The sequence below is a fragment of the Brassica napus genome, chromosome C3 (assembly GCF_020379485.1).
Source record: "Brassica napus cultivar Da-Ae chromosome C3, Da-Ae, whole genome shotgun sequence".
NCBI classification, from domain to species: domain Eukaryota; kingdom Viridiplantae; phylum Streptophyta; class Magnoliopsida; order Brassicales; family Brassicaceae; genus Brassica; species Brassica napus.
The window spans coordinates 41,839,592-41,867,112 of NC_063446.1; the positions used below are offsets into that span (position 1 = coordinate 41,839,592).

Genomic DNA, 27,521 nt, shown 5'->3' on the forward strand with positions numbered 1-27,521 from the left:
TTTCCTTTGCCTTTGTGCTCAGCCATGTTGACACTGTGCTCCTTAGCAGTGACCTTGTCAGCAATTCGGTTTCTGGATTCCATCTGAAGCCTCATGATGAGCTCCTCGAGCCCCATCTTCTTCTTCTTGTGCTTCAAGTAGTTCTTGAAATCCGCATAGCTTGGAGGAAGCTTTTCAATGAAGCTGAGAGTTGTGAATGTCTCACAGATGGACATTCCTTCAGCAGCGATTTCATGGCAAATGAGCTGAAGCGCTTCCACCTGATCCATGATGGGTTTTGAATCCACCATTTTGAAGTTGTGGAACTTTGAGACCACATACTTCTGGCAGCTAGCGTCCTCACCTCTGTACTTCTTGTCCAGTGATCTCCATAGCTATTTCGCCGTGGGGATCTCACAGTAGACACGGTACAATGGGTCAATGAGACGACCCAAAATGTAACCTTTGCAGATGAAGTCGGAATGCACCCATATGTCAACAGTTGCAAGACTGTGAACATCATCAATCCCGTACGGAATCAGGGGCTTGTCCACCTGGATGAACTTGTCTAGTTTCATCGTTGTCAGAAAGAACATCATCTTCTTCTGCCACGTTTTGAAGCCTTTGCCATCAAACTTGTCTGGCATCAGTCCTTGAGTGAACAAGCTAGGTACAGCCGGAGGAGTTTGAACTGCCACCGGAGCACTTGCAGATGCTGATATTGAACCCGTCTGATAAAGACCAGCACCGAATAGGGTACGGCGAGTGGTTTCATCAGCAGCATTTCCCGCAGGGAGGATAGTGCTCGTTGTTGCTGCAGCGGTTGATGCTGTGATGTTTGTCGCAGCGGTTGTCACGCTAGTTGCATCAGTTACTGAAGCGTTGAGTGGAGTCTGAATGACATCCGTGGTGTCAATGGGGGTGTTGTTATCGTTTGTCATTTTTCTGTAGAGAAAACATGAAAAATGGATTAGTACTTCATTCAACAAATAACATATTATTTTAAAGAAAATAATAGTCTAAAATCGATGTTCATTTTTGGTGTTTGAACCAAATCATATCGATATAAGTTTTGAGAAAACGTTTTGCAAACTCGCTTAAAGCGTTCGCAGAAACCATTTTTATAGACTTAGAATGTTTCATAAACTCGCTTAAGGAAGCGGTTATGGAAACGATTCGCTTTGATAGTGTATCAAAAACGTTCGCGATAATGCTAGAAAGCAATGCGCAAAGCGTTATGAGATAAATAGGAAACATTTCGCGGAAGAGCTATAAAGCAAATCGCAATCTCGTTTTCAAAAGAACATATAAACGTTTCGCGGATAAGCACATCGCAAATCGCAAACATCGTTTGAATGAAACCATAACTGGTTTGAATGAATCGTATATGAATAAACATTTTGCGGTAGTGCTACAAAGCAAAACGCAAACCGTTTATCAGAAAATTACAAACGTTTTGCGGAAGTGCTAGAAAGCAAATCGCAAACACGTTTCGAAGACCTGTTTTTATAGATCGTTCTTCAAACCGATAAAACGCTTTAGATAGAAAGCGGATTAAGAGTTAAGATTGTAAAAGCCGTAAAACCGGTTTGACAGAAACGATAATATAAATACGATGTTAAGGAAAAAATAGACGATTCAAACCGAAATGGAAACGAAACCATGGAGTCGAGACGAATCTCTTTCCTTAACTCTTAATATTCGCTCCGTTAGTGCGACAGATCTGTACGAATATGAGTCCCACGATAAAACCATGTAAGGTTATCACGCGGCACTCGTGAAGAACCTCTACAAACTAATAATCTACGAAACACTCTCTAGACTTACGCGTGGGAGTTTTTGCTGGTATTTTGCAGTGAAAAAGTTCAGAAATGAATGGAGATGGGAGGCGATATTTAAAGAGATGGAGACGATCCACTTCCCGCAACAGCTGCTGCACGTGGACGAGAATCTCGCGGAGATCGAGGGAAGTTGAGTTCCGAAACTTCTTCCTCAAGACTCTCTCTTATCTCGTTTTAAAACTTTCGAGAGGATAACATGGCATGGCGTTTTTATTTTCTAGACAAACTACTTGTCGTTTTAAATAAAATTGCATGCTGTTTTTTCCCGAAATAAATGGTAAAATGTTGAGCTTAATTTGGTCCAAAAAAAATAATTCTTTTTGGGCCAAAGACCCTCCACCCAAGCCCGAGCCGAGCCGGCGGCGGTGCGCACAGGGAACCTTCTCCTCTCTCAAGCTGTTTAATCCATGATATCATGAGATCATATATAAACAGCTCAAACTTTGTTCTCCTGGCCGATGTGGGACTTTCCCCACTTCACCATTTCATTTATTTAACATTTTTGATGGGCTCAGACCCATATCATTTGTTATTCACATTTTAATAAGGTCCATTGGCTTTATTGTTCCAACAACGTCAACATGGGAAGAAACAGAACATATTATGGGCCCGTAATGGAAACGCCAAGCACCTCCAACAGATTCAGAGGCACTGAAGTGTTAGACCAGAGCCAAAACCTGGAAGGCATGGTCTCTAACACATCTCTCAACTTTGCGAATAACAGGTGTTTTTAGCAGTGAGGTTGATGAAAGCATGGGTATCCTTGGAAGGCATGAGGTCTTTAGATAGCTAGCCGTTTCTAAATTTTGTCTTTTTGTACAGACTTGAGCGTTAAAGACTAGAGCTATCTTTGGTATATGAATCTCATTAATAGGTTCATCAATGTTAACTTCTCCATTGTGCTGTGGTTGTTGTACTTTAGGTTAAGCTTCTGATTTTGTGAAGAGATATTTTGGAATAGTGTAGTCTAATTCTAGAAAAGAAGGCTGTTCTTGAAGAACTCATCCCTATCAATTAATACTATACCGTTTTACTTTTTAGAAAAGAGTTTATCTTTTGGGCCTTGCTGGGAGATACAAACATCTAGTATCTAGACACAACAATTGAGAAGAAGAAAAGAAAGGTATTCAACGCAAGCTACAACTAAATCCCTAGATTCAGCACAATATACCGCTTTGGAGCATGGAGATAATTATGTGTGTTTTAAATGCTAGAAAGTCTATAAACTGCACCTGACCTAGTGCTGATTGCTGAATACGACCTCAAAGATTGCATTTATTATGGTACCTATATATAGACGGTCGTTATCTGAGCTAATGTATTAACTTGGAATATTCCCTGCTATTTTACTTTCTTATAGACTTACTTCTAAACGGCATCCTAGTGACCAAGGATGATGACTTAACAAATGAAATAGACGAATAAAACACCAAGCTGAGCTTATTTGTTGATTAATCTCTCCTTTTTTAAATTAAGGTGAGATAATTGAAGTCCCCCCAATCACAAGTTATTAACAACGTATGTCACACTTATATGGCCTGGCTAAAACAAAACACCGATCATTCACACATTTATTTTGTTTATAGGTTTTAATCTATACTTCAAGTTTGGCAGCCATTGGAGGAAAGTAAGAAGAGTAAGTACTACTAAAGCTGGCAGAGTGCAGTGAATGATGGGCTTCAAAAGAATGACACGTCCTCCCAATTATTCTCTACTAGAGGTCGAGGCCCGCGCAAACGCGGGGTTATTTGTGTATGTTGTTGTTGTTCAGTTTTATTTAGTGTTAGCGTTGTTAGTTATGTTGTTCTTACATTTGTGTTGGTGCGTGCAATTATTTGGCAAAGCAGAGGGTCGGAGGTGGTGGAATTAGTAGGGAGACAGCTGTTTGTTGTTGATTACGTGTAGGACGATTTGTGAATGAAGACCAGTTGATACATATATACTTTTGGTATTTAGTTGTCTGCATCCCAATTCTCACCGAGGAACATATGATGGTGTGCTTATGTCACTTTTGTTTTTGTTTTGTTTTGGTGGCTATTGGATTTTAGTTGGTTTCTTTGTTGCATTGTTTAACGTCGATGCCATGTAACTATCTGAACATGTTCCCATATGCATGAAGCAAAAGACATGCTTATTTTCATGAAATGCATAGACCCATCAACCTTCCCCTTTATTTAAAAACCAAGTAACTCTTCTCCTGGTGGGAGATAGTTTACAGATAATTAAAGACAACCAAAGTTGAAAGTAGGAAAAAACATACGAAAATGGTTATTTCATTGACACATAAGCTAATTGGGGATGACGGTTTGATGGACTTGAAACAATCACTCACGTGTCTCTTTTATTCGTTTTCAAAGCTTGGCATTGCTTCATCAACTTCTTCGGCTCTCCTGGGCACATGAACCGTGTAGCTAATAGTTGCTGCTGGTAGTAGAGATTGGGAATCCACGTCTGGAGTTTTGTTGCTGCTGGCAGTCTGAAACACAGTTGTACGTGTGTGTTATATTAGATGATGTTATTCTGTTAAATATATGCATGGAAGTACTATATTCAGCAGAAAATGTTTAGCATCAACATGTTTTTTGAGAAAAAAATAGATGACTATCCCTAAATATTTTTTGGACTGACCGTGGTGACCATCATGACAAACTGGGTTATATCATCTGAGTTCATAAGACCCCTAAAGGGGCCGCATCATCACCAGTCATACAGTGCTCGTAGATATGAGAGGTTTGACTCCTGGATCTAGCATGACCTATATATAGCGAAGCCGCTCGTATCAGTTATGAGACGCTAGCGATTTTGATGGTGTGCGTAAAGAGGGGGAGATGAAGAGATAGATGGAGACTAAGAGTTTCATGGATTTGATTGGAGAAGTTTAGACAGTAGCGTCTGTGTATTGGAGGGGAGGCGCATGATTGGGAAAACCATAGGTCTCAGTCGAAGACGAAGAGCTGACGACTTGCACGCTTTTTAGGGCCATTTTTATGGTTTATTAAGATAGGCTTAGGCTTTAATCAAATGTATAAGCCGGTGTAATAGATGGTCTAGTGAGTTTAAAAAATAAGCCCACAAATCAATCAGCAAATAATAGAGATCGTGATTTGTAAATCATTTTATTTATTTGTGGGACAGTATTAAACTGACCTTCATAAATATATATTAGTTTCGGTCATCAATGTACAAAGTATCCTTTAGTTTATTGGTATAAATGTTGGTGTTTATATGTTAATAACCCGGTTTCGAGCCATGGCTTGACATTTTATTATTTCACGTCTTTTTTATAAGTGGAACCCACAAAATGCTGACGTCGCGCGCTAAGGAGCCTTGAAACTGGCTCATTATAATGTTGATTTTAAATTCAGATATTTACATATTTTCACATTCCAAAATAAACAAATTATAATTTTAAAATATGACGTCTTAAGTATTTAATGGTCTGAACCGAATCAAAAAGTCACAGACCAAAGATATGGATGGTACGGTTTAGTCAGGCCCATTATTGACTTTAACAACTCATCCTCTTTACTTAACTAAAGTCAAGCAAAAAAGAAAGCCTTTTTTGGAAAACGCGTGTAACAAAAGCGATACAATCAGGCGCGTGGAAGATTCTCCGCAATCTGGTATATAATAAGACCGGCCGTTATTATGTTATTAAACTCAGCTTCTCCACACCTAAATGTTATCTTCTCAGTAAGTACATGAAGTGTAGTTTAACCGGAGAAAATCTCCGACAAAACTCTTACTAAGTAAAACCTCCGGCGATGAAAGATGGGCTTTTTCGGGAGACTTTTCGGGAGTAAGAAGCAGGATTCCTCGACTAACAGACGGAGGTGGAGCTTCACCACCAGATTTTCCAAACCGGCTTCTTCAAGTTCCAGCAAGAGACGTTCGTATCCGACGGAAGCTCTGTCGGTGAATGAGGAGGAAAGCGGCGACAAACATGCGATAGCCGTAGCTGCTGCGACCGCGGCGGTGGCGGAAGCTGCTCTAGCTGCTGCTCATGCTGCGGCGGAGGTAGTAAGACTCACGAGCGGAACAGGTGGGAGAAATGGTGGAGGTAGTAACCGCCGGTGGGCTCAGGAGTATCTCGCGGCGGTGAAGATTCAATCTGCTTTCCGTGGTTATCTGGTTAGTTAAATTTCTCACCGTAGAAAGTTTGAATTTTTTTTTTTAACTTAAATTCAAAATAGATTTTATGTTTTCTTTTTCTTTCTTGGGGATGGTCCCAACGAAAGAGACTATAGTAGAAGGGGACAAACAAATTTTGAAATGAAGAAGATTCTTGGAAACTTTACACTTGCCGACAGTATTATTCGTGGTCGTGGATAGTTATAATTTATAGGAGCCCTAATTTATATGGTCAGTTTCTTCCCAAACACATGTTACATGTTCATCACTCCTTATTATGAAGGATCTACCAGCTTTTTCAGAATTTTCAAAAATAAATCTTGCATTAGTGTTGTTGGTGTGATGAATCACTGTTTTTGGTTCTTTTTGGTTTATGAAATTTATATGGAAATAAACACACGGATTAGCGTTACTACTATCACACATGGGTTTGTTTGCTTTAGTAGCCACTTTAATTATTTTTTTCATGAACTTTAAAACTTGAATTCTTTAACTGATTTTTTTTTCAAAGTTGCATACTTTATCTTCCCTTTTTACTTGTAAAGATTTTGTTTTTTTCTAAACCATGTCTGTAACCCTTTTTCAAGTTCCTATCGGTGTATTTTCTTTATCAAATAAAAAGGTTCAGAACACGGAATTTAGAGATGCTCTAATTCGAGTTTTTCAAGATCTAATAATGTTCTCGAACCTCGACCAATGTGAAAATAAGAACTCGTGTGTGCGTGTGGACACTTGACCTTGAGACATGCTTTTGCAAAATGGTGGGCTCTGTAATTACTAAATCTAGTTTTTGGTACAAGTGGAAGTGGTTGGGAAACTAAAAGCAAAATAGAATAATTCCAGTAATCCTTTTAGTACATATTTTTCTCCTTTGGTTTTATTATAATTAGTTGGCAAAACCATGATTATGCCTTCAACAAATGATTAAACTCGCTTCATATTGTTTTTCATTTCACTTTCAAGCAAACTCAATTTTTGATTATTAGTGGAGCCAATTAGTATGGTGTCAATTATCATTTTAACAGAAGTTAGAGGCTTTGTATGTCGGTTTATATGTTCAAAAGCACTTTATTAAAAATGAAAAAATATCCACAGGTTATATAGTAAACTACAGTATTGTGAAAAATTGCAAACAGTAACCGCAAGTTTTTGCGTTTAGAATTGACTACACTTAACACATTCATTTGCTTAAGATGATATATAAGGTGGTGGTTTATTCAAAAAGACAGACATGAAATACAAACACAGAATCAGTTGAAGTTACTGTCGGAACTGATATTTTTACCCTGGTTAATGTGAAAAATGTTTAGGCGAGGAGGGCACTAAGAGCACTAAAGGCATTAGTGAAGCTTCAAGCTTTAGTGAGAGGACACATAGTGAGAAAGCAAACAGCAGATATGTTTCGAAGGATGCAGACTCTGGTTCGTCTCCAAGCTCAAGCTCGTACACGAGCCTCTCGTTCCTCTCACTCCTCTGCTTCATTCCACTCCTCAACCGCTCTACTCTTCCCTTCTTCCACTCCTTCTCCGCGTTCCATCCACACGCGCTCCTTTTCAAATGCTGAAGTCATCCCTATGGACCACCGCGGCCACTCCAAACGTGTAGACTGGCAAACCGAGGAAGACGAAGACAAGATCCTAGAAGTCGACACTTGGAAGCCACGTCTACACCATCCTAAGCCTCTGCGTTCAGAGAGAAACAACGAGTCTCCGAGGAAAAGACAGCAGTCTCTACTGGCTCCGAGAAGTACAGAGAATAGTCCTCAAGTTGGGTCTAGTGGCTCAAGGAGAAGAACTCCGTTTACGCCCACGACGACGAGAAGCGAGTATTCTTGGGGATGTAATAACTATTACTACTCTGGTTATCACCCGAACTACATGGCTAACACGGAGTCTTACAAAGCTAAAGTCCGGTCGCAAAGCGCGCCGAAACAGAGGCTTGAGGTCTCTAATGAGACCAGTGGATACAAGAAGTCAGTTCAGGGACAGTATTATTACTACACGGCGGTTGCAGAGGAGAGTTTGGACGTTGGAAGCCCTGGTTACTACGGAGGAGAAGGAGGAGGAGGAGTTTCTGAAAGGTTTAATCGGAACCAGAGCGAGAAGACAAGGATGCGTTCTTCGTTTCTTGTTTAGATTTTTATGGGATTTGATGTGTAAATTTCACTGTTTTTTTTTAACAAGTTTCGATTGCTTGCATAAGAAGGAACACAACTCTGTTCTTTTATGTTTCTTGATTAAATGTTCAATCAAAACCAAACTCTAAACTAACCTGATGTAATGTTCGTTAACTGTTTTTTTTAACAAGACAAGAACTATGAGTTTAATACTACATCATAAACAATCTGTTCAGTTTGATCCACAACACCGAGGCTCCAAAAGTCTTGTCCCTTGCCTTCACTGAATGCTAAAAAGGGAAAGTAGATTAAATGATCATCCAGGAACATATATATATATATATATAGAGAGAGAGAGAGAGAAGGTTTAATGATGAAGTAGCAACTTACAAGTTGCAATCGGTGTTTGGATCGATGGTGAAGCCCAAAACGATGCCGCAGAAGCCAGACAAGGTAGAAATAGCTGTGGCGTTTGAGTTATAGACATTGATGAGATCAATGAAGCAGTTACAGAGCCACATTCTCTTGTCAGAAGAATCAGAGTAAGTTCCGAGGACTGTCATCGCGTCGCAGCAGCTTGAACCGGGTATGGGATCCGGGTAACCGTAATTCACAAACTCAGTGCATGAGGATATCAGCATTCCAACGGCTACACAATCCGCCGCGTTTTCCACGGTGGCTGAACATAGAGCTGAAATTGATAAGAATAGAAACACCAACACAGAAGAGAATAATCTCGTCATGTAGCTAGGGAGTTTTTTTGCTTGTTAAAGAAGCTAGGGTTTAGGGTTTATAAAGAAAGAAAGACAACGAGGAGGACTTATTGTGCATGCTTGGAGTTTGGTTTACAACAGAGGTTGTGTGATCAGCCATGAGGTTTACATGAAGTTCTTTTCGTAACAAAAAAAAAACATGGATAAAATACCAAATAGCTGTTTCACTGACTGGACTGGGCTGGGCGGTGCCGAAGACGAAAACCAAAACGTGATTGGATCAATGGATTGGATTGGTGGTGGAAGATGAAACGAGCGAGCCACGATTAAGTCAATGAAAGTCTCTACCCAATCTGATGATAGTCAACCATAGCTTCTACTCGCATTAGAACCTCAAGAGAGAGGCTCTAATCTATCTATATCTGGGGAGTTTCTTGAGTATTTGTACCGGACTTTTCTCACGGTAGTGTAAACGTTGTGATGAGGTATGTGTGATTCTTCTCGGTTTTCTATGCATCACATTCTATTTTTAGTACTAAATCTAAAATATTGTTCACCCTCCAGGATACCAACCAATAGAATTGTGTTATTTTATATTCGATATCTTTTATAAAACGAAACAATATATTGTTAAGTTATATTATATTTTTAAAATTAAAAGATAAAATAAATAAATAGAAGTAATTACAAAAAAAATATTTTTAACGTCGTCAAGAAAAAACTAAACCTAAATCGTAATCCCTAAACCCTAAATTTTAAAACCTAAACCATTGGGTTAACCCTAAACTCTTGGGTAAACCTAAACCCTCGGATAAATCCTAAACTCTAAATCAAAAAAACTAAACACTAAAAGGTTTAGGGTTTAGGATTTAGGGTTTAGGATTTAGAGTTTTAATGTTTAGTGTTTTTGATTTAGAGTTTCTGATTTATCGAAGAGTCTAAGATTTTGAATTTATGATTTAGAGATTAGGATTTAGGGTTTAGTGTTTTGGTGACGATTTTTAAAAAATATGAAATTTTTTTTTTCTGTAACTATTACTTTTTTATATTTTTGTCTTAGAACCATAATATAAATTGACAATATTTTGTTTTTTTTTTAAAAAGATACCGAATTTGAAATAATGAAATTCTATTGGTTAAACTCCAGGGGTGAACCGAACGGAAGAATAACTCAAAAAAAAAAAAAGATCATAGATCAAAACCAAACCGAAAGTAAAAACCGATTGAATTCGGTTCGGGTTTAAAGCAAAACCAACCGGTTCAACTAAAACCCTTAATTCCACATCTTCATCAAATAAGATTGCGCAACCCAATTCATCATCGTCATTTTTGCTCGGCCGTCTTTTGTATCGCCGTCACCGTCTTCCTCTTCCTCTGCCATTGTCAGGTTCAATTTCTGCAGATTCTCTGTTTGTTCAAGTATTCTCACTCTGCTCAATTTGGTTTGATTCGTAAGGTTCTCCAATTTTAGACTCAGATTTGGATACTGTTATTCAATTCAATCCCTCTACTTTCCAATATGATTTTGTCTTCAGTTCACAGAAAAGGATGTCAAAACGCTTTACTCTTTGGATCTGAGAATCACGTACCAATTTTGTCTGTGACCAATATTACATCTCTTTTTTTTTTTTTTACTAGGATCCATCTCTAAAAGCTATACTAAAAAAATTACATCTATCTCTATTTTCAGTAGGATCAACCGATCAATGTCTAAAGCCCTTTCCTCGTTGACCTGAAAAATTTACATCTGTGGCTAATTAACTTTCTTTTCTCCTTACAACTGTAGGATCTTCTTGTTTTAGATTCTGCAATGGCTTTCAGGCGAGCCTTATCTATAAGGTCCACCCTTATCAGTCGACGGAATCAACTTGCTTTCCACATCATCCCTCGTGACAATGATCATGACCATGAAGAGGGTTCATTCACATCTCAGAGAAGTTACCATAGCTTCCTTCACCAAAGATCCGCTATCAGCTCAGATCTCTCCCATTTTCCTGGAGGAGGCTTACGTGTGCCTCTGGCTCCTACTTCTGCGTCTGCTTTTGCTTTCTACCGCTACATGTCAAGCGCACATGGTGTCGGCTCGGAAAAGATTGGTGTGATTAACGACATCGCTGAAGTCATAACCGACTCAACTACTTTGCAGGATGTGCCAGCTCAGGCTGCTGCTGCTGCGGTCGGTGAAGTTGCGCTTGCAGCTAATGACTCTTTCCTGCCTATTGCGGCACTTCAGCATTGCATTGATATGGTGCACTGTTACACAGGCTTGGAGTGGTAATAAACTTTTATGTTCCTTTTATATATATATTTGAGTTAAAATCTTAAAGTTGCATTTGAATTAAAGGTTTCGTTGTGTCCTTTTCTGGCGCTATGGACAGGTGGGCATCCATTGTTTTAGCAACAGTTTTGATCCGGTCTTCAACAGTTCCTCTCTTGATCAAACAAATGAAAGACACCATGAAGTTATCGGTATGTCGTCTCCCATTTACTTTTTTTCCATTCCTCTTGTTCCATCCATGCGAGATATTTTCCTTTGTGTTTTCAAATGGTAATTGATCCTGGTTTTACATGTGAAAGAACCACTACTCTCGGTTAAGAGGATTTTGAAGGATCCTTTTCAATAAGAGGTGTGGTGGTCCCCTGAGACCACTGATAAAACAAACTCGTACTCTTTGATTGGGAAGTCGCAATGTCTTTCGTTTTGTGACCAAAATATCTCTTCACCGCTTGATAGAGTGCACGCATTAATCATGTAATTGATTAGAGTAGTAGACAGAAGAATCATGAGTTAGAGAATTAGTGTAAGCAAGTCTCAACTCTGAATATGTATCAGCTATCTTTTATAGCTATTGTTAGACCCTCTCTTAGAACCGAACCGTACAGGAGTTTGCTAGGTATGAGATAGTGTAAAATACCTTTCACACTAGGTTAAATTAATAATATCTACTAATGTTTCAAGCAAATAATCTCTTTCTTATATATATTCCACATAATAGAGGTTATATGTCCTGCACTAGATAACTTTGTGAGCTTCATGAGAAAATTCCTACTACTTTTCAAGCGTTCCATTTCTTCTTGATTTTTGTGTGTGTTCACAACTCGGGTTATGAAACCAAATTTTAAATACAAAAGGAAAAGCATATATGTCTGTTCACATTAATTTTGTTTTTCTGTCACTTTTTTCTTGGGTTCTGTTGTATGCTGTATTCATCAGTAGTCTGTTCTATGATCATGCAGCTGATGAAGCCGCGATTGGAAGCCATTCGGGAGGAAATGCAAAACAAGGTGCGTTAAGTTTGTTATCAGAGCCATAGCATCATGTGCTACCTCCTCCCTCACTTTTGCTACTCTGCTAATAGCTTTAGCTCAGAATTTCCTTATCTTAACGTTTCTTTTGATTTCCCCCATTTCGTTTCTCCCTATATGTATTCAGGGAATGGACCAGGTTACAATGGCAGAAGGTCAAAAGAAGATGAAGAATTTGTTTAAAGAGTAAGCTGCTTTTTAAATTTAATAAGTAACTGAGATATGTTTGTGACAGAATAACAAACCCATAGACTTGTAGAAATGTCCACATAACAATACACTGTCTGCTTGTAATTTACAGATATGGAGTCACTCCATTCACCCCAATGAAAGGGATGCTTATTCAGGGACCTCTCTTCATCTGCTTTTTCCTTGCTGTAAGACCTTTCAATCATTCTCATGCTTTTTCGCTATCTTGTTTGATATGGTCTTCTCGTCTGAGACAGTTTCTTTTCTTCCCCCACAGATTCGAAACATGGCAGAGAAGGTACCTTCATTCCAAACCGGAGGTGCATTATGGTTTACCGATCTAACCACACCCGACAGCTTATACATCTTACCGGTTATAACAGCATTGACATTCTTGATAACCGTTGAGGTACAGTTTCATGCTAACCTTTTAACAGTTTTAACATCTTTAACCATTGTCAGACACTAGCTAACTTAAGCTTGAATACCTCACCTCATAGTTAAATGCACAAGAAGGCATGGAAGGAAACCCAATGGCAGGCACTATAAAGAACGTTTTTCGAGGTTTCGCTCTCCTCACAGTCCCAATGACGATGAGTTTCCCACAGGTTGCTATTATTGTTATTCATCCTAAAAACCTCCAAAGACTCCAGTGCAAATGGATTTTCTAACGTAGTTGAATTTTGCAGGCCATATTTTGTTATTGGATCACATCCAACCTGTTCTCTCTCACGTATGGACTTGGTAAGTGAGTGCGTTAGTGTGTGTGTGTAATTAAGATTTATAATTGCGGCATAACAATAACAATTAAATGTGGTGATGAATGACAGTGATTAAGCGTCCGCAAGTGAAGAAGTTGTTAAAGATACCTGAACTGCCTCCACCTCCTCCGGGTCAACAGCCTTCCTTTGACCTTTTCGCAGCTCTCAAGAAAATGAAGGCCATGACGCAGGACCATACCGAGAACCAGACTCAACCTCCTTTGCCAGTAAACCCGAGGATCTCATCGTTGAGTCCTGTTAGTAAGAGGCTCAAGGCTTTGGAGAGTCAAGTGAAAGGAAGGAGGAAGAACAGCAGCAAGAAGAGGTGATTTAACACTGCGTGCATTATATTTTGTGATGCAATTTTTGTTAGAGGGGGCAAAGGAAAGAAACAATAAAAGCTTTTGTGTCAAAAGTGTAGAGATGAGAACCAATCATAATACTACACAGTTTGTTCTCATTTAGGCAAAACTAAAACCCGAGAGCCAGCTATAAGTGAAATTATATGTTTTCTTGATAATTTTATCACAACCATATTGTAAGTTTGTTCTTTTGAAACTTCTATTATATTTTCAGGTACTAATAAAATCAAATGACATTCTTTATTTCTTTTGGATTGAACATACAAGACAACACATACCCTGCGCTTAGTTAGGGAACTTTATTTTGGCACATTAAGGTATAGTGTGAACTTTATTTCTACATATAGAGTAGAGTGTTATTATAGTTGATTAGTAAGAAGGACGTCGTCGAGGAGCAGTTTCACGTTGGGCGTTGAAGTAAACAGCAGCAACAGGTAGAGAAAGACCAAAGAAAGCAGAGAAGTCTCTTGTGTTGAAACATTCCCTTGTTGCCGGTGCCGCCTTCACCGTTTGCCTCCCTCTCTGTCTGAACAGCACAAACGCGTATCTGTGTATCCCAATCACAGGTTTAGGCGTTTCGTATCTCACCATCTCTCTCCCTGCAATTCAGTCAGTCACACCATTCATGAAAAACGTGTCATTCAACATCTTATTATTGAACTATTGACGTATAGTTTATGATGCGATTAATAATAGTTCTTACCAAAAGAAGCATCGGTTGTCCCGGGGATATCTGTCACCATCCTGAATTTGATTAACATACACACATTATACATTGTTTTTAATATGTAAAAAGTATATTAAACGTTGTTGTTGTTTATATATATGTGAAGAGATGTGCTATATTACGTACCAATGCAGATATTCACGCATGTAAGGATTACTAGGACTCGGGGCATCAGGGTCCATCATGATCTTTCGAGGTAAAATAAAAATAAAAATTAACGTTAGAAGAGATGGCCAAAATTAAGTAAGTAATTATTACAAAGAAAGATATAATTAAAGTTTCAAGTTATTTACTAAGGTGAAGAATGAACGGAGATCATGGCCGCCAATTTCGACGCGAGGCCTTGAGAGGAGAACAGAAGGTGCTAGCTCATGACCATTGGAGACGACTGTGTTGGAATTGTAAGTGACTCTCATAGTCACACTTGGATTGAACATTTCTATGACATCTCCTATCACTCTTCCCACTATTAGTGGTTCTATTTCTCTTGACATTATTGACCTCTTTTTCCCTTTGTTGCTACAACTTTTCTCAATGGTGTATTGTGTGTTGTGGTTGATGCTGGTTTCTTTGGAATGAGCCATATGAAAGCTTTTTATAGATGAACTAAAGAATCTTGGGACTTGGCACACCTTGGGAGATAAAAAGGGATTTTTGTATGTATATATATTCTACTAAGAGCATGTTTATTGCAGGTCTCTTAGGTTAGAGTCCTTAACGTAATATAAGATACGGTCTCTTAGCTTTTAACTAAAAAAGCTAAGAGACATCTCTTATATCTCTTATTTAAAAGACGTCTCTTAACTTTTTTTAGTTAAAAGTTAAGAGACCGTATTTAATATTACGCTAAAAACTCCAACTTAAAAGACTTGCAATAAACATGCTCTCAGTCATAGTGTTTCTCTTAAATGCTCTAGCACTATTCTTACTATTTGGCATTGTCATCAATAGATATGTAAATATCTATCATGTGATTCTTCTATCTCTAGTACTTAAAATTCGTTTAAGTGGTCAACTTATGATTTTATAATTTTTCTTACACATTTTTTGTTTTATTTCAACAGTAGAATGGTTTTAATAATTACTAGATTTTCACCCGCACTTCCAAAGCGCATAAATATTTTTTTTATAAAATTATTAACCCGTTTTTTAGTTGATAACAGAAAAAAAAATCTATTTGTTCAATCCATTGTCATTTGATAAAATTTTGTATATTCGATGAAATAACATGAAAAATGGTAATTGTAAAAAATATCTACCCATAAATCGTAGGTTGGTTTTTAAAAAATCAACATTATTTTTAAGTTTTTAAATATTAGTTTAAAATAATTAAAATTTATTAATCAGGATTTATGTAAAATTATAGTTTTGTAAGCGCATATATTAAGAATATTTATGTAATATCAATTTAGAAAGAATTACATTTCATTTAAAAATATATCAGGTAAAATTTATTCTGGTACAATTCATTTTATTTTAAATTTCATAATATTATCTAAAATTTTGAAAATTTTGAACCATGTTAACTTATTTTGTATATATTAAAAACAAATTTCGACCTGTATATATAGGAAATGAACATGTAAATAATAAAAAATCTTATATTAGTTGGTGATATATATTTCGTAAATTTTTGTTAGAATTCAATTGTATAGATAATATTCATAATACACGTATCATTAACGAAAAAATAAATAGAAAACATATCATATATTATTAATACATGTAATGTTATGTAACATAAATGGTCTGAATAATTTTGATAACGTTTTGGAATATTCTTTAAATAGATTTATTTGCTGATTAATTTTAATTAATAATAATTTTCTAAAATTAATGAATGACATGATTTTGTAAATAGATTAAAAATCAAGGAGAAAATCCTAGTATGAATTTTGCTTTAATAGTATAGATATCTATAGAAACTAGTACTTCAAATTTTTGTTAATTTTTTTTTGGGTCGAAATCTAACATTCCATAATCCATAGAAAGCCATGTTATGTTTTCTTGCTATTGGAAACGTCTACATGACACACATCAAAAATTACTGGAATTATAGTGAAATATTCGAACTCTAACAAAATATATTCAGAGTGAACTCTCCAACAGGATTACCTACATTTGATGGATTTAATTGCTAAACATAACATTTATGTGCTTTCAAAAAGAAATGTAACATCTTATATATTAAAACAGAAGTCACAATCTTGATTCATGTGTGATTTTTTTAAAAAATAGACCTAATGGACCTATTCCTAAAAAGTCATGTTACGTATAATCTCTAATCTTATCATTTAAATTTTGGGCCTACCAGAAATTTTTATTGGGCTATCAATAATTGGATTTAAACAATAGATGATCCATTGGATTTATAGATAGTATAAATTAAATAGATATAATTTAATGTTGTAATACTATACCTCTATATGTTAAATATTTAAATATTTGTCGATGTTAACTTTTAAAATTATAAAGATTTTTTTAAATAACAAAAAATCATATTATCTAACAATGATTAATATTTACTACCTTAAACCAATGAAAACAATTTTTAAAGTATATAGTTTATTTAAAAAATTAAACAAAAACTAAATGTTTAATTATTTACTCGATAATATAAATTTATGAAGCGAAAAAATTAATTTTTTTAAAAACTTTCTAATTTGTGAAATGTTACAATATTTTTGAATATAACAATAAAACAATATTTTACTAATTTATATATATATATATATATATATATATATATATATATCGATTTTAATAATGAAATAATAATCCAAAAATATATATATAGAAGAAGATACAAATACATGTGAAAGTTTGAAACAATCTATTCAATCAAAAAAATATACCGTGAAATTATTATGTTCTAAAAATTGATAGACACATATATATTATAATATATATTAATTTAGAATTGAAAACAAAATATTTATATAAAAATAAATGAAAACAAAAACTCGTGCGGTTGCGCGGATGGAGATCTAGTTTTATGCTTAAAACAACGATCACACTAGCTAGTTTATCCACGTTTAGTAGCCAGCATAGTGTTAGCTAAATGTAGAAACATACAGAATTAGAATTATGTCCCGGTTTAGTAGCTAAACATATTGTCATTTAACTTTATTCAAAATAAAAACAAGATAATAGTCGATAATTTTTGTCCCCACTACATTCGAATATTCGATTGGCGAAATAGAAAAAGAATACACACGCGTGTCGATAATAATAAATGAAAGCCAGATATTATGATGATTGGCACAGAAATTGATTTTGCAGATATTCCAAATAAGAAGAAGAAGAAGAAGAGATAAAAGAAAAGAATCTGCTTTATAGGCCTTGAATGTATGGTGCGGGATGAGGATACAAATTTGTTACCATTCAACCTAAATTTTGTTTGATAATTTTTATAATTAAAAAATGATAAATTAAGAAAAAGGGAGGGGCGGGACAGAGCTGTGTGCTGAACCGCATGTGCAGTTGAGAAGATACGCAACAGGTGTGGTTCAAGATATACTATTCACAAATTTTTTTTTTTCTTTTTTTTAGTTGTTTAAAATACAAGAACACAACTTAAACCAATAAAATTTTCTTCATGGTGTCGTTAAGAGATTATTTATTAAAAAAAATATTTTTATTGTATACATTTATTTACTATATCATTATATTATCTTTACTTATATACTTTATTTTATTTTGTATATATAATTATAAATATATTCACTCAATTACATCAATACTATTTTTCGGTTCGGTTCCGATTTGATTTTTTCGTTTCTTCAGCTCTAGAAATTTAAGATATGTGTGAATATTAACAAAGTTTGGTTCGCTTTCGGTTCGGTTATATTGATTTTCGGTTTGGTTCAGATAACAAAATTGGAAACCAACTTATATCCGAGGTTATTCGGTTCTGTTTTTTTTTTGTTAATTTGGATTAAAAAGTAGAAAAAAAAAATTCAGATAAAATACCAGATTTGTTTTTCAGATTTTGATAAAAACTCGAATAATTCAAATAATTTAAAATATTATGGATAAAAAGTATTCTAGTAATTCAATTTTTAAGTATTTTGAATTATAAATAATATTTTATATTTTTCCCACACTTTTTAATTTATAATCACCATTCAAACATTCGTCCCACACTATCTATTACTTTGGTCACCATTCACATATTGTTTTGAACCGCTTCTTTTAGACGAACCGCACTTGTCCCGCAGTATGCGTTTTGTTAGCATAAACCGCAGTTAAATCGCATCGCACTACTTCATCCGCTTGTCCCACACCGCACAAACCACTGTTACCATTGGGAGCCATAATAAGACTGAGAATCTCTTTTGTCACTTTGTAGTTTCTAGTCATGGAATCCACTATATGCATATGCTCAATCCAATACGTGGCGCAAACACAGTGGCACCTAATATTAATGCTTATTTATATATTTCTATTTTGTTTATCGATATTGTTATAATTACTATAAATGAATAAAGACATGTTTAGTGTGTTTGTTCTGTTGTTGTCCTTACGTGTTGCCTTTGCTGTATTACAATGTCTAGTTGTCGAAAATATGTAATCTTCGAAATAACTTGTTATTGTGTCTTCATTCAGTTTCATATATACTTAATACAATGTATATTATTGGCTAAAAATGTGTATATATATTCAACTCTGTCATCTAATCGATATATAGTGTCACTTATTTGTGTAAGACAAACTAAGAAGAGAAAAACACAAAACAGTTCGTTGATACTTTTCATTTAGGCAGCGAAAAATCAATTCATCCGATAAACAGATACTCCTTCCATTTTTGAATAAGTGTTTTTTTGACATTTTTCACACAAACTAAAAAAGTAACGGAAATATATACAAGTTGTTATTAATTATATCTTTCTGACCAATAGTATTTGAGATAAATAAAATTATTTATAAAACTAATGCAATTCGTAATTAATTTTCAGCTGAAAATAAGTATAATTTGCATTGAATTTGTAAAGTGCTACTTTTTGTGTAACAAGAAAAAAAAACTAGAATGACATTTATTATGAAACAGAGGGAGTATTATCTTATATTAAACGACTCATTCTATCCTTGGGATTGATCAGCGTTCAAGATTAAAGGTTCACATTAACTTAATAGTGATAATAAATTGAGCTTTTCAGTTAGAAATAAATTAACAAACTAAAGATCAAAAAAATGATAACGTAAGAGCCAACCACCAAGATTCTAGTTGACAAAGTAAATAACTTATTTTGTGTCTGCGTGGAATCTAACCCGTCGATGATTTGACTGGGGCTAACATATCACTTTTCGCCAAACTCAAACAGTATATAAGAAATTTCATTCGTGTCGTAGAACATTTAATATTAATATACAATGTACAATTTAAAATATTTTGATAAAAAACTAAGACATTTATACAAACATAAAATCTGACTTCAAAACAACGCGTTTAAAAAAAAACTCAAAACAACATCAATTAAATAACTCAACCACCGATAGAACATATGTAACAAGTACATTTTTTTCAAAATAAATAAATTAACTACAAGAGGTACAGCGTCGAAAATATGACATGAACTTATAATTTGGGCGTCGGCCAAATTAGAACTTAGAAAGAAAAGGAAAATAAAATTTCGGGTCGACAGATATCAAATTTTGTACGTGGGACTCTAGGGAATCATAGTTGCTTGATGATATTTGCCTGATGTTGTTTGATAGTTCGTAGTAAATTTTATAAAGAAAAATATTATAAATTCAATAAAAACTTTACTTTTAAACAAAAATTCACATAACAAATCGGTCAATCTCCAAAATCATTACAGATAGACAATGTTACAATGAGGTTGAGAATGGTAACCATAAAGCGGGGCGTTTTTATGCTGAGAGAAATAACGCTTTTGTCACCATTCAAGAAAATTCACCTTTGTCATAAAAAACGCACTTCAATAAAAAAAAAAGCAAAAAGTAAATACGCGAAATATTTTTGTATTCATGTAGAATCTAAAAAACGCACTTTAGAATTACCCTCACGTAAAAGACAGCGGTTCAATTGAAAATCGCATGTATTTACTTTTTTTTTATAAGGCACATGTGTTTCAACTGCAAACTAGAGAAAATTGGAGAAGTGGATCGTGCGCGAGTTATCAAATTGGGCTTTGGGTCACGAAAAAATTTTATTTACGGAATGGATCGCACACTTTTTGACCCTGCGCAAGTCTTCCAAAAATTACGTGAGACACCCTTATCGACCAAAAGAATAACGATAATGCCACGCATCCTTCGCACGTTAGAGCCCTCACTCTTCCCTAGTCAGACGATCCAATAACTTCGCGATCATCACCGTTTACCGAAAAACCATCGGCAAATAATTACAATAATTATTCGTATTTCTCGATCCGTAACCCAGTCGAAAAGTCCTGCACAATCTACTCGAAAACTCCTGCAGAACCAGCATTTTCTCTCTCCAAATTTCTTCCAAATTGCCGGTTATGGTCTCTAAAGCAAAGAAGAAAGCACCGATTGTCCGGCGGAACGCTGGATCCCCCGCCGATGTCGCTTAACAGTCGGCGCGTCGGAAATCTCCGTGGTAGACATCGGCGCGTCGGAAATCTCCGCGGTATCCAGGTTAGTTGTTACGTCCACTGTTCTAAACATCCAAATTTCCTTGCATGTGTACACCGAACTTCGATTTAGATGCTCAGGTCCTTCTCTGTTTGTATTGTTTTTTCCCAGTGATGACGCTCCTTGGTTGTTTCTATTCTCTTCTCATGTCCTCCTCTTATTAATTCCCCTTCTGTTTATTTTATAGTTTCTGATTCTGGCGAGGAGGGGACGGTCTCATCGATACACTCGACCGTACAGAGACCAATTTCAGATATGGTTATTGGTCAGCTTGAGGAGGCCGAATCTTCCTCGAAATTGCCTCCGAAGCTTTTGGCTTGGGGTTGTTACCCAACAGAATTGCGTCCCAATATTTACTCGAAGGCTCACGTCATCGGAACTATTGCGTCTTGTCTCCAGGGTTCCAAAGACATGGACGTTATAATGTTGGCTCAATTTGGCAGGCTATTTGAGTTGCATGTTGCTCGTTGCCACAACTCTGCGAAGCTAATTAACAGCTTCCTCTGCCGTCAGCTTCTGGCCGTTAGCAAGTATGAGCTTTGGTTCCACTTTGCGACTCATCCTCTCCGCTTCTCATTGGATGAGTTTCACCAAGTAGTTGGGTTGAACTGCGGAGCTTTCGATGCTGTCGATTCTGAAGCAGAGGACGACCTGATGTGCCGCAGTCCACAAATCAGTACATGGAACCAGTTCAGCATGGAGTTCAGGACGTTCTGAACATTTCAACTGTGGTTCATGTTTTTTACCGTACTGGACAGACTGACCGTGCAGTGTACTGGACCGTCCCGCATGCGTCCGGAAATGAGCTTTGGCTGGAACCATGGCCGGATGACCGATCTGACCGTATTGGAGCCTGCCTTTCCTGTCCAACTTGACATTTTAAGACATATGGTCGAGCTAGAATCCACTTTGGACGAGCTGGACGAAGTGACACTTACTTGGGCGAGCTAGATGAGCTGAGTGACCTAAGTGACACTACTCTGGAGCTGGATTAGCTGAGTAAGCTAAGTGACACTAGATTGGAGCTGAATGAGCTAAGTAACACTGAAGATGGAGCTGGCTCAGCTGGTGGGCGAAATGAGACTTTTCAGCCCAAAGAAAAGTTCATAAAAAGTTCATTATGGGATTGTTTCTTTCCAAATTCGACCAGCCCTTTCCTCAGTCCATTTCAAGCCCATTCTCATCAAGAATACCAAGAGGGAGTCAGCAAGGAAGTCTTGGTCGTGCATGGGAAAAAGAAGTCAACAAAAATCATTAATTTCGGTCTTTAGTCAAAGTCTTCATTTCTAGTTTCTATGTCTTGTTTTTAGCACATTCTTCTTTGGATTTCTACAACTTGTAATCCTATAAATAAGGCCTAAGAGCCACGAAATAAGATAGATTGTTTTCCTCTTTGTTTTGAGTTGAAACTCTTTGTTCTTTGTAGAACTTTTCTTTGTTTCTTGGTGAGTCATATCCAAGTAAACATTCCTCAAAATCGGTTGACTTGTGAGTCATATCAAGCAACGACTAGAGACCCTTCTTTTGGTGGACTTGTGTGTCATATCAAGCACCAACTAAAGTCGGGAATATCGGAGGCCTTCCGCAACCTTCGTGCGACCCTTCAATCCATCAGTTCTCCTTCTGGAGTTCATATCCAAACCTGATCCAGTCGAGTGAGCCGATCTTTGGGTCCTTCAAGTGGTATCAGAGCCACTCGTCTGGTATCTTCTGATTCATTCCATCTTCTCATCTTCCATTTCTTCATAAACACTTCTTCTTCTATCTATCTTGAATCCGGGTCCTTCATTACCATCCACTTATATAAAAAAAGAGATCTACGATTTGATTTAAAAAAAAAAAAAGAGTAAAGTTTCAAGTTTGATTTGTGGATCGGTGGTGGAAGAGAAAGCCTGCTGGCTGAGGAGAAATCCAGCCTTTGAGGTGGTTAAAACGGATTCCAAATCAAAAATAAGAAAAAATCTCTTATCTTTCTCTCTTAAGAAATTCCTTTTGTGCTTGCTTGGATTTCTTCCATTGGGATTCTTCCATTGGGATTCTTTGATTTGTCATTCTTAGAACATTGAGTAGAAACTTGTGTGTAATCACCTAATCCGAGAGAAACACTTGAGTGTGTAAGACTAAACACTTGAGAGTGTGAGGTTTTATTTCCTAACTTTTGGTGTTGAGATTTTCAGGTTATGATGTTTTGTCTTCAAAGGAAAAGTAGCAAGGAGTAATCCTCACGACAAACTGTCTCTCAATCTCCATTTATATATTCTTTGAATAATTTTGACGAGTTTGTTAGTGTGCAGGAACGGCTAGACATAAGGTGCAAGGATCATATCAAAACGACCAGAGATGTGGCTGATCCCAAGAGGTGATTGCTTCAATTTGATGTCCAAGAGTTTTGTGATAACTTTGAGAAGGGAATGATGAAAGCCCTCAAGGACATCAGCAAGAACCAAAAGAAGAGCACATCCATACGTGCACCTGTAGCTGAGCCATCCTTATTCATCAGCACGAAATCCAAAGGTAAATCTGAAACCCATGTTGAGGAGTTGAAAGATTTTTCAGATTCTTTACCTACCTTTGACGAATATGATGAATAACCAATTGAAAGCTTGATGATTTGTGAGAAAAACTGTGATTTTCCTTCTCTTGAATCTGAGTTTATGAATGATATTGAACAGATTATTGTAGAACTAACCGTTTTGTAAGCGGAGCATCCGAGTAGTCTTGTTTAGTCTCAACAGGTTTTTGAGAAAGAGCCATATGACTATCCACATCAAGGACCACGTCTTGACACTAGGAACCCCTTGGATGAGGATCTAGGTCCTATCTTTGATGAGGAGGACGAACCTGACCCAGTCTTTGATGAAGAAGCAACAAGCATCACCTCCATCATTATGGAGAGCCATCTATGTTTTGATCCCGACACAACTTCTGTCCATTTGACTCCTGATCTTCAAGAGCACTTGTTTGTTTTGAGTATACAGGAAAGACAGGTTCAGCCTCTGAGAAATGAAAGTATTGACTGTGCCCAACAGCCTGAGATTTGGAGAAGCATTGTTGTCCAAACCGGCTACCTTGGAGATGCCAGCAACATGGGTTCAGTCAAAAACGGATATCTCAACATTCAGAAGGTATTTTGTCATGAATCTAATTTCCCTGGAAAGCCAACTAAAGGATTCACTGAGGCTTGGAATCACTTGAACATATTCACGGAGGAACGAGTTATGAATTTTCCAAACCGGAGGTTCTCCAGTCCGTCTATCCGCGAGTACCATACTTCTAAAGGAGATTCAGGCCCAAAAAAGAAGCAGCCGGAGCCAAAACCGATCCTCAACGAAACAAAGGTGTTTCCTCAGTCAACCTCCTGTCCAAACCAAAAGCACTGTAAGGATCATGGGTTGATTGTCTCTACTCATCATGAAAACGTTTTGAGTCCGAGAATTTCTAAGCAAAAACAAATCTTTACTTGGTTGAAAAACGTTTTACTTAAACCTTTTCATGAATTGTTTTCATTGAGCTGTGCTTTGAAAGAGATTTGGTTTAGGAAAAGGCATGAACCAAAATTTCTTAGGCCAAATAATCAATTTGATTTCATTCATGATGAGAATTTTTCGAAATTGGCACTGCCTTATTCTTTTCCTAACAGTTTCACAGCTTGGCCTGATTTTGAAATTGATAAACCAATTTTTGGCGATCAGTTTACTTGCTTGATGCTTGCCCACGTGCTTGATGATTATCCTAAGGGCTTGGATCCTGATTTTGATGTCTTAAGCATAGAGAAACCCTTTGATTATTTCTTTCGCAGATTTGACGTGGTTTCTCTAGTTGTTTTGAATGAACAGGATAAGCATGATCAGTTTCCAAGGAGAGCAAGCACTGGTGAACGCCTAAGGACTTGTGTTCGTGGAACATGGAACCGGCATACTTGAGGGAAACAAGTTCAAACCTCCAAGGAAGTTTCTGTCCAAACTTTTCATTCACTAAATTTTCCATGAATTTTAAATCCTTTATATCTGATTTATTCCCTTTTGATACATGTACAATGGATTTGAGGACAAATCCTTTTGAAGAGGGAGGGAATGATGTGTCGCAGTCCACGGATCAGTACATGGAACCTGTTCAGCATGGAGTTCAGGACGTTCTGAACATTTCAACTGTGGTTCATGTTTTTTACCGTACCAGACTGACTGACCGTGCAGTGTACTGGACCGTCCCGCATGCGTTCGGAAAGGAGCTTTGGCTGGAACCATGGACGGATGACCGATCTGACCGTACTGGATCTTGCCCTTCCCGTCCGACTTCACATTTTAAGACATATGGTTGAGCTAGAATCCACTTTGGACGAGCTGGACGAAGTGACACTTACTTGGGCGAGCTAGATGAGCTGAGTGACCTAAGTGACACTACTCTGGAGCTGGATGAGCTGAGTAAGCTTAGTGACACTAGATTGGAGCTGAATGAGCTAAGTAACACTGAAGATCGAGCTGGTTCAGCTGCTGGGCGAAATGAGACTTTTCAGCCCAAAGAAAAGTTCATAAAAAATTCATTATGGGATTATTTCTTTCCAAATTCGACCAGTCCTTTCCTCAGTCCATTTCAAGCCCATTCTCATCAAGAATACCAAGAGGGAGTCAGCAAGGAAGTCTTGGTCGTGCATGGGAAAAAAATTTAACAAAAATCATTAATTTCGGTCTTTAGTCAAAGTCTTCATTTCTAGTTTCTATGTCTTTTTTAGCACATTCTTCTTTGGATTTTTACAACTTGTAATCCTATAAATAAGACCTAAGAGCCACAAAATAAGATAGATTGTTTTCCCCTTTGTTTTGAGTTGAAACTCTTTGTTCTTTGTAGAACTTTTCTTTGTTTTTTGGTGAGTCATATCCAAGTAAACATTCCTCAAAATCTTTGGACTTGTGAGTCATATCAAGCAACGACTAGAGACCCTTCTTTTGGTGGACTTGTGAGTCATATCAAGCACCAACTGAAGTCGGGAATATCGGAGGCCTTCCGCAACCTTCGTGCGACCCTTCAATCCACCAGTTCTCCTTCCGGAGTTCATATACAAAACTGATCCAGTCGAGTGAGCCGATCTTTGGGTCCTTCACGACCCAGGTTCAACTGTGTGGCACGAGCTTTTTGATACAGCGGTTGGTGACATTACGGTGTCTGATGTCCTTAAAATGCTTCGCAATCCTTATCTCGCACCCTGGAAACGTGTTCATTTGGCTCTCATTGCGCTGGTTGACGGTGTTATATGTTGTAGTAACAAATGGCTCAAGCTGACCCCGAAGTATGTCGAGATGCTTTGCAACGTAGAGTACTTCTTGGACTATCCTTGGGGTAGAGAGTCATTCTTGAAGACTCTACCGCGTTTGCTGCCACCTTATACAAGCGAAGACCCACTGGGAGAAATGCGCCACCACTCATCTCAACAGACCACAGCTGCCTATGGTTTCCCTTTGGCTCTTCAGTTGTTCGCTTTTGAAGCGGTGCCTTTGCTGTTGGCTAAGATTTCCAACGCACAGCCCACCGACAATTTCTTAGTTAACCCTCCCGCTTGCGAGAACACTGTCACCATTCTAAGTGTCAATGACATTGTTGAAGTCGAAGAAGATCCATATGTGAGTTTGCGGTTCTCTCTTTCACATTTCAATTATGTTTTCGATAAATTATTTAGTATCTAAAACATCTATTAATATCTTCAATATTTGTTATTCTTCACAAGTTAACCGTTCAATTCATGCCTACTCCGGAAGCTGAACGATACATGTGGTTGGACGAGGTTGCAGACCAGCGTGTGATGCATTTGGTTGACCTGATGCTTAGTGGACATCGTTTTCAAAAATCAGATTTCCCGGGTGGAGACACTTTATTTGCCCCCGTTGTAGATGACAAAGAAAACGTGGGAAAAGGTGTGCGTAAGGTGGCCCAACGTAATGATCAACCCGTCCACTGCCACAATCTGCACCCCCGTAAACCTGCTGCAGTTATAATCGAGGGCATCTCTTCATCTGAAGATAGGGAACCAGAGGCTCGTCCTCAAGCAGACAGGTGTACGCATGAAGATTTGAAGCCGTGGATAGAACAGCAGTTCAAACAGCTGGCTAGTGCCTTCCAGAAATAGATAGGAGAGTTGGGGAGAAATTTATGCTGCTGTCACTGTGGTTTGCGTGAAGGTGCCATCGACCAGACCCGCAAAAGGAAGGTAAACGACGATAATCATGGAGTGGCCGGGTTTCCTAAGAGTGATGGTCCCCCCCCCGACTGAGTGCACCAACCGGAAGGCAAAAAACACAAAATCGGTGGTTAATACACCTGGTGTGAGAAAACATTTGTATTCTCTTCGGTCAGACGAAGGCATGGATTTCTCCGACGAGCACTACAAGAAAACATGACCTTAACGACTACAATATTAGTAGCTAGTTGGTCGTAATATGGGCTTTACGACCAATTAACTTCGAAAACCGATTGGTCGTTAGAAGCTGGTCGTAATTAATTAGTAGAGGCACATTGGTCGTAATATTACGACTAAACGAGTTAGTCGTAAATCGGACGTAAATGTACGACTCAGACAATTGGTCGTAAGTTAATCGTAAAAACATTAGTCGTAAAGGTGACACACATTTACGTCTCATATATTAGACGTACATTGGTCGTAACCTTACAACCAATTTACCTCTTATGTCGATGTTTATCAGTCGTAATGTAACGACCGCTTTACATCGACGTTAGATGTTCATTGGTCATAATATGGCCAATTTTATTTATTTATTTTCGAATT

General features: G+C 37.3%; 4 protein-coding genes across 5 annotated transcripts; 2 read left to right on the forward strand and 2 right to left on the reverse strand.

Moving 5' to 3' along the window:
* The first annotated feature begins 5,470 nt into the window (after nt 1-5,470).
* On the forward strand, nt 5,471-8,221 carry LOC106435064 (protein IQ-DOMAIN 23). Its single transcript, XM_013875915.3, has 2 exons — nt 5,471-5,951; nt 7,262-8,221. The coding sequence occupies exons 1-2, from the start codon at nt 5,592-5,594 to the stop codon at nt 8,084-8,086; spliced, it is 1,185 nt and encodes a 394-aa protein (XP_013731369.1). The 5' UTR covers nt 5,471-5,591; the 3' UTR covers nt 8,087-8,221.
* Nucleotides 8,168-9,285, reverse strand: LOC106435060 (putative non-specific lipid-transfer protein 14). Its single transcript, XM_013875909.3, has 2 exons — nt 8,458-9,285; nt 8,168-8,357 (listed from the first exon to the last, which is right to left on the reverse strand). Exons 1-2 carry the CDS (start codon nt 8,808-8,810, stop codon nt 8,348-8,350), a joined length of 363 nt encoding a protein of 120 aa, XP_013731363.1. The 5' UTR covers nt 8,811-9,285; the 3' UTR covers nt 8,168-8,347.
* A 734-nt stretch (nt 9,286-10,019) lies between these two features.
* LOC106435062 (mitochondrial inner membrane protein OXA1) lies at nt 10,020-13,641 on the forward strand. 2 transcript variants are annotated; one of them, XM_013875912.2, is made up of 10 exons: nt 10,020-10,167; nt 10,567-11,054; nt 11,159-11,249; nt 12,018-12,065; nt 12,214-12,272; nt 12,388-12,463; nt 12,553-12,684; nt 12,776-12,883; nt 12,965-13,019; nt 13,106-13,641. In XM_013875912.2, exons 2-10 carry the CDS (start codon nt 10,591-10,593, stop codon nt 13,363-13,365), a joined length of 1,293 nt encoding a protein of 430 aa, XP_013731366.1. In that variant the 5' UTR covers nt 10,020-10,167; nt 10,567-10,590; the 3' UTR covers nt 13,366-13,641. The 2 variants fall into 2 exon arrangements, with proteins under 2 accessions (XP_013731366.1, XP_013731367.1); XM_013875913.3 differs by having other exon boundaries at nt 10,029-10,167; nt 10,583-11,054.
* On the reverse strand, nt 13,620-14,724 carry LOC106435063 (protein BROTHER of FT and TFL 1). Its single transcript, XM_013875914.3, has 4 exons — nt 14,419-14,724; nt 14,252-14,313; nt 14,102-14,142; nt 13,620-13,997 (listed from the first exon to the last, which is right to left on the reverse strand). Exons 1-4 carry the CDS (start codon nt 14,707-14,709, stop codon nt 13,768-13,770), a joined length of 624 nt encoding a protein of 207 aa, XP_013731368.1. The 5' UTR covers nt 14,710-14,724; the 3' UTR covers nt 13,620-13,767.
* Between the last annotated feature and the right edge of the window lie 12,797 nt (nt 14,725-27,521).

Excerpts from the sequence above, each read along its gene's own strand:
- LOC106435063 (XM_013875914.3), bottom strand. The coding sequence starts at position 14,709 with ATGGCTCATTCCAAAGAAACCAGCATCAACCACAACACACAATACACC. Across the intron at positions 14,143-14,251 it reads ATGCGTGAATATCTGCATTG|GATGGTGACAGATATCCCCG; the intron begins GTACGTAATATA and ends AATCAAATTCAG. Across the intron at positions 13,998-14,101 it reads GACAACCGATGCTTCTTTTG|GGAGAGAGATGGTGAGATAC; the intron begins GTAAGAACTATT and ends ACTGAATTGCAG.
- LOC106435062 (XM_013875912.2), top strand. The coding sequence starts at position 10,591 with ATGGCTTTCAGGCGAGCCTTATCTATAAGGTCCACCCTTATCAGTCGA. Across the intron at positions 12,464-12,552 it reads TCATCTGCTTTTTCCTTGCT|ATTCGAAACATGGCAGAGAA; the intron begins GTAAGACCTTTC and ends CTTCCCCCACAG. Across the intron at positions 13,020-13,105 it reads CTCTCTCACGTATGGACTTG|TGATTAAGCGTCCGCAAGTG; the intron begins GTAAGTGAGTGC and ends GATGAATGACAG.
- LOC106435064 (XM_013875915.3), top strand. The coding sequence starts at position 5,592 with ATGGGCTTTTTCGGGAGACTTTTCGGGAGTAAGAAGCAGGATTCCTCG. Across the intron at positions 5,952-7,261 it reads CTGCTTTCCGTGGTTATCTG|GCGAGGAGGGCACTAAGAGC; the intron begins GTTAGTTAAATT and ends AAAAATGTTTAG.
- LOC106435060 (XM_013875909.3), bottom strand. The coding sequence starts at position 8,810 with ATGACGAGATTATTCTCTTCTGTGTTGGTGTTTCTATTCTTATCAATT.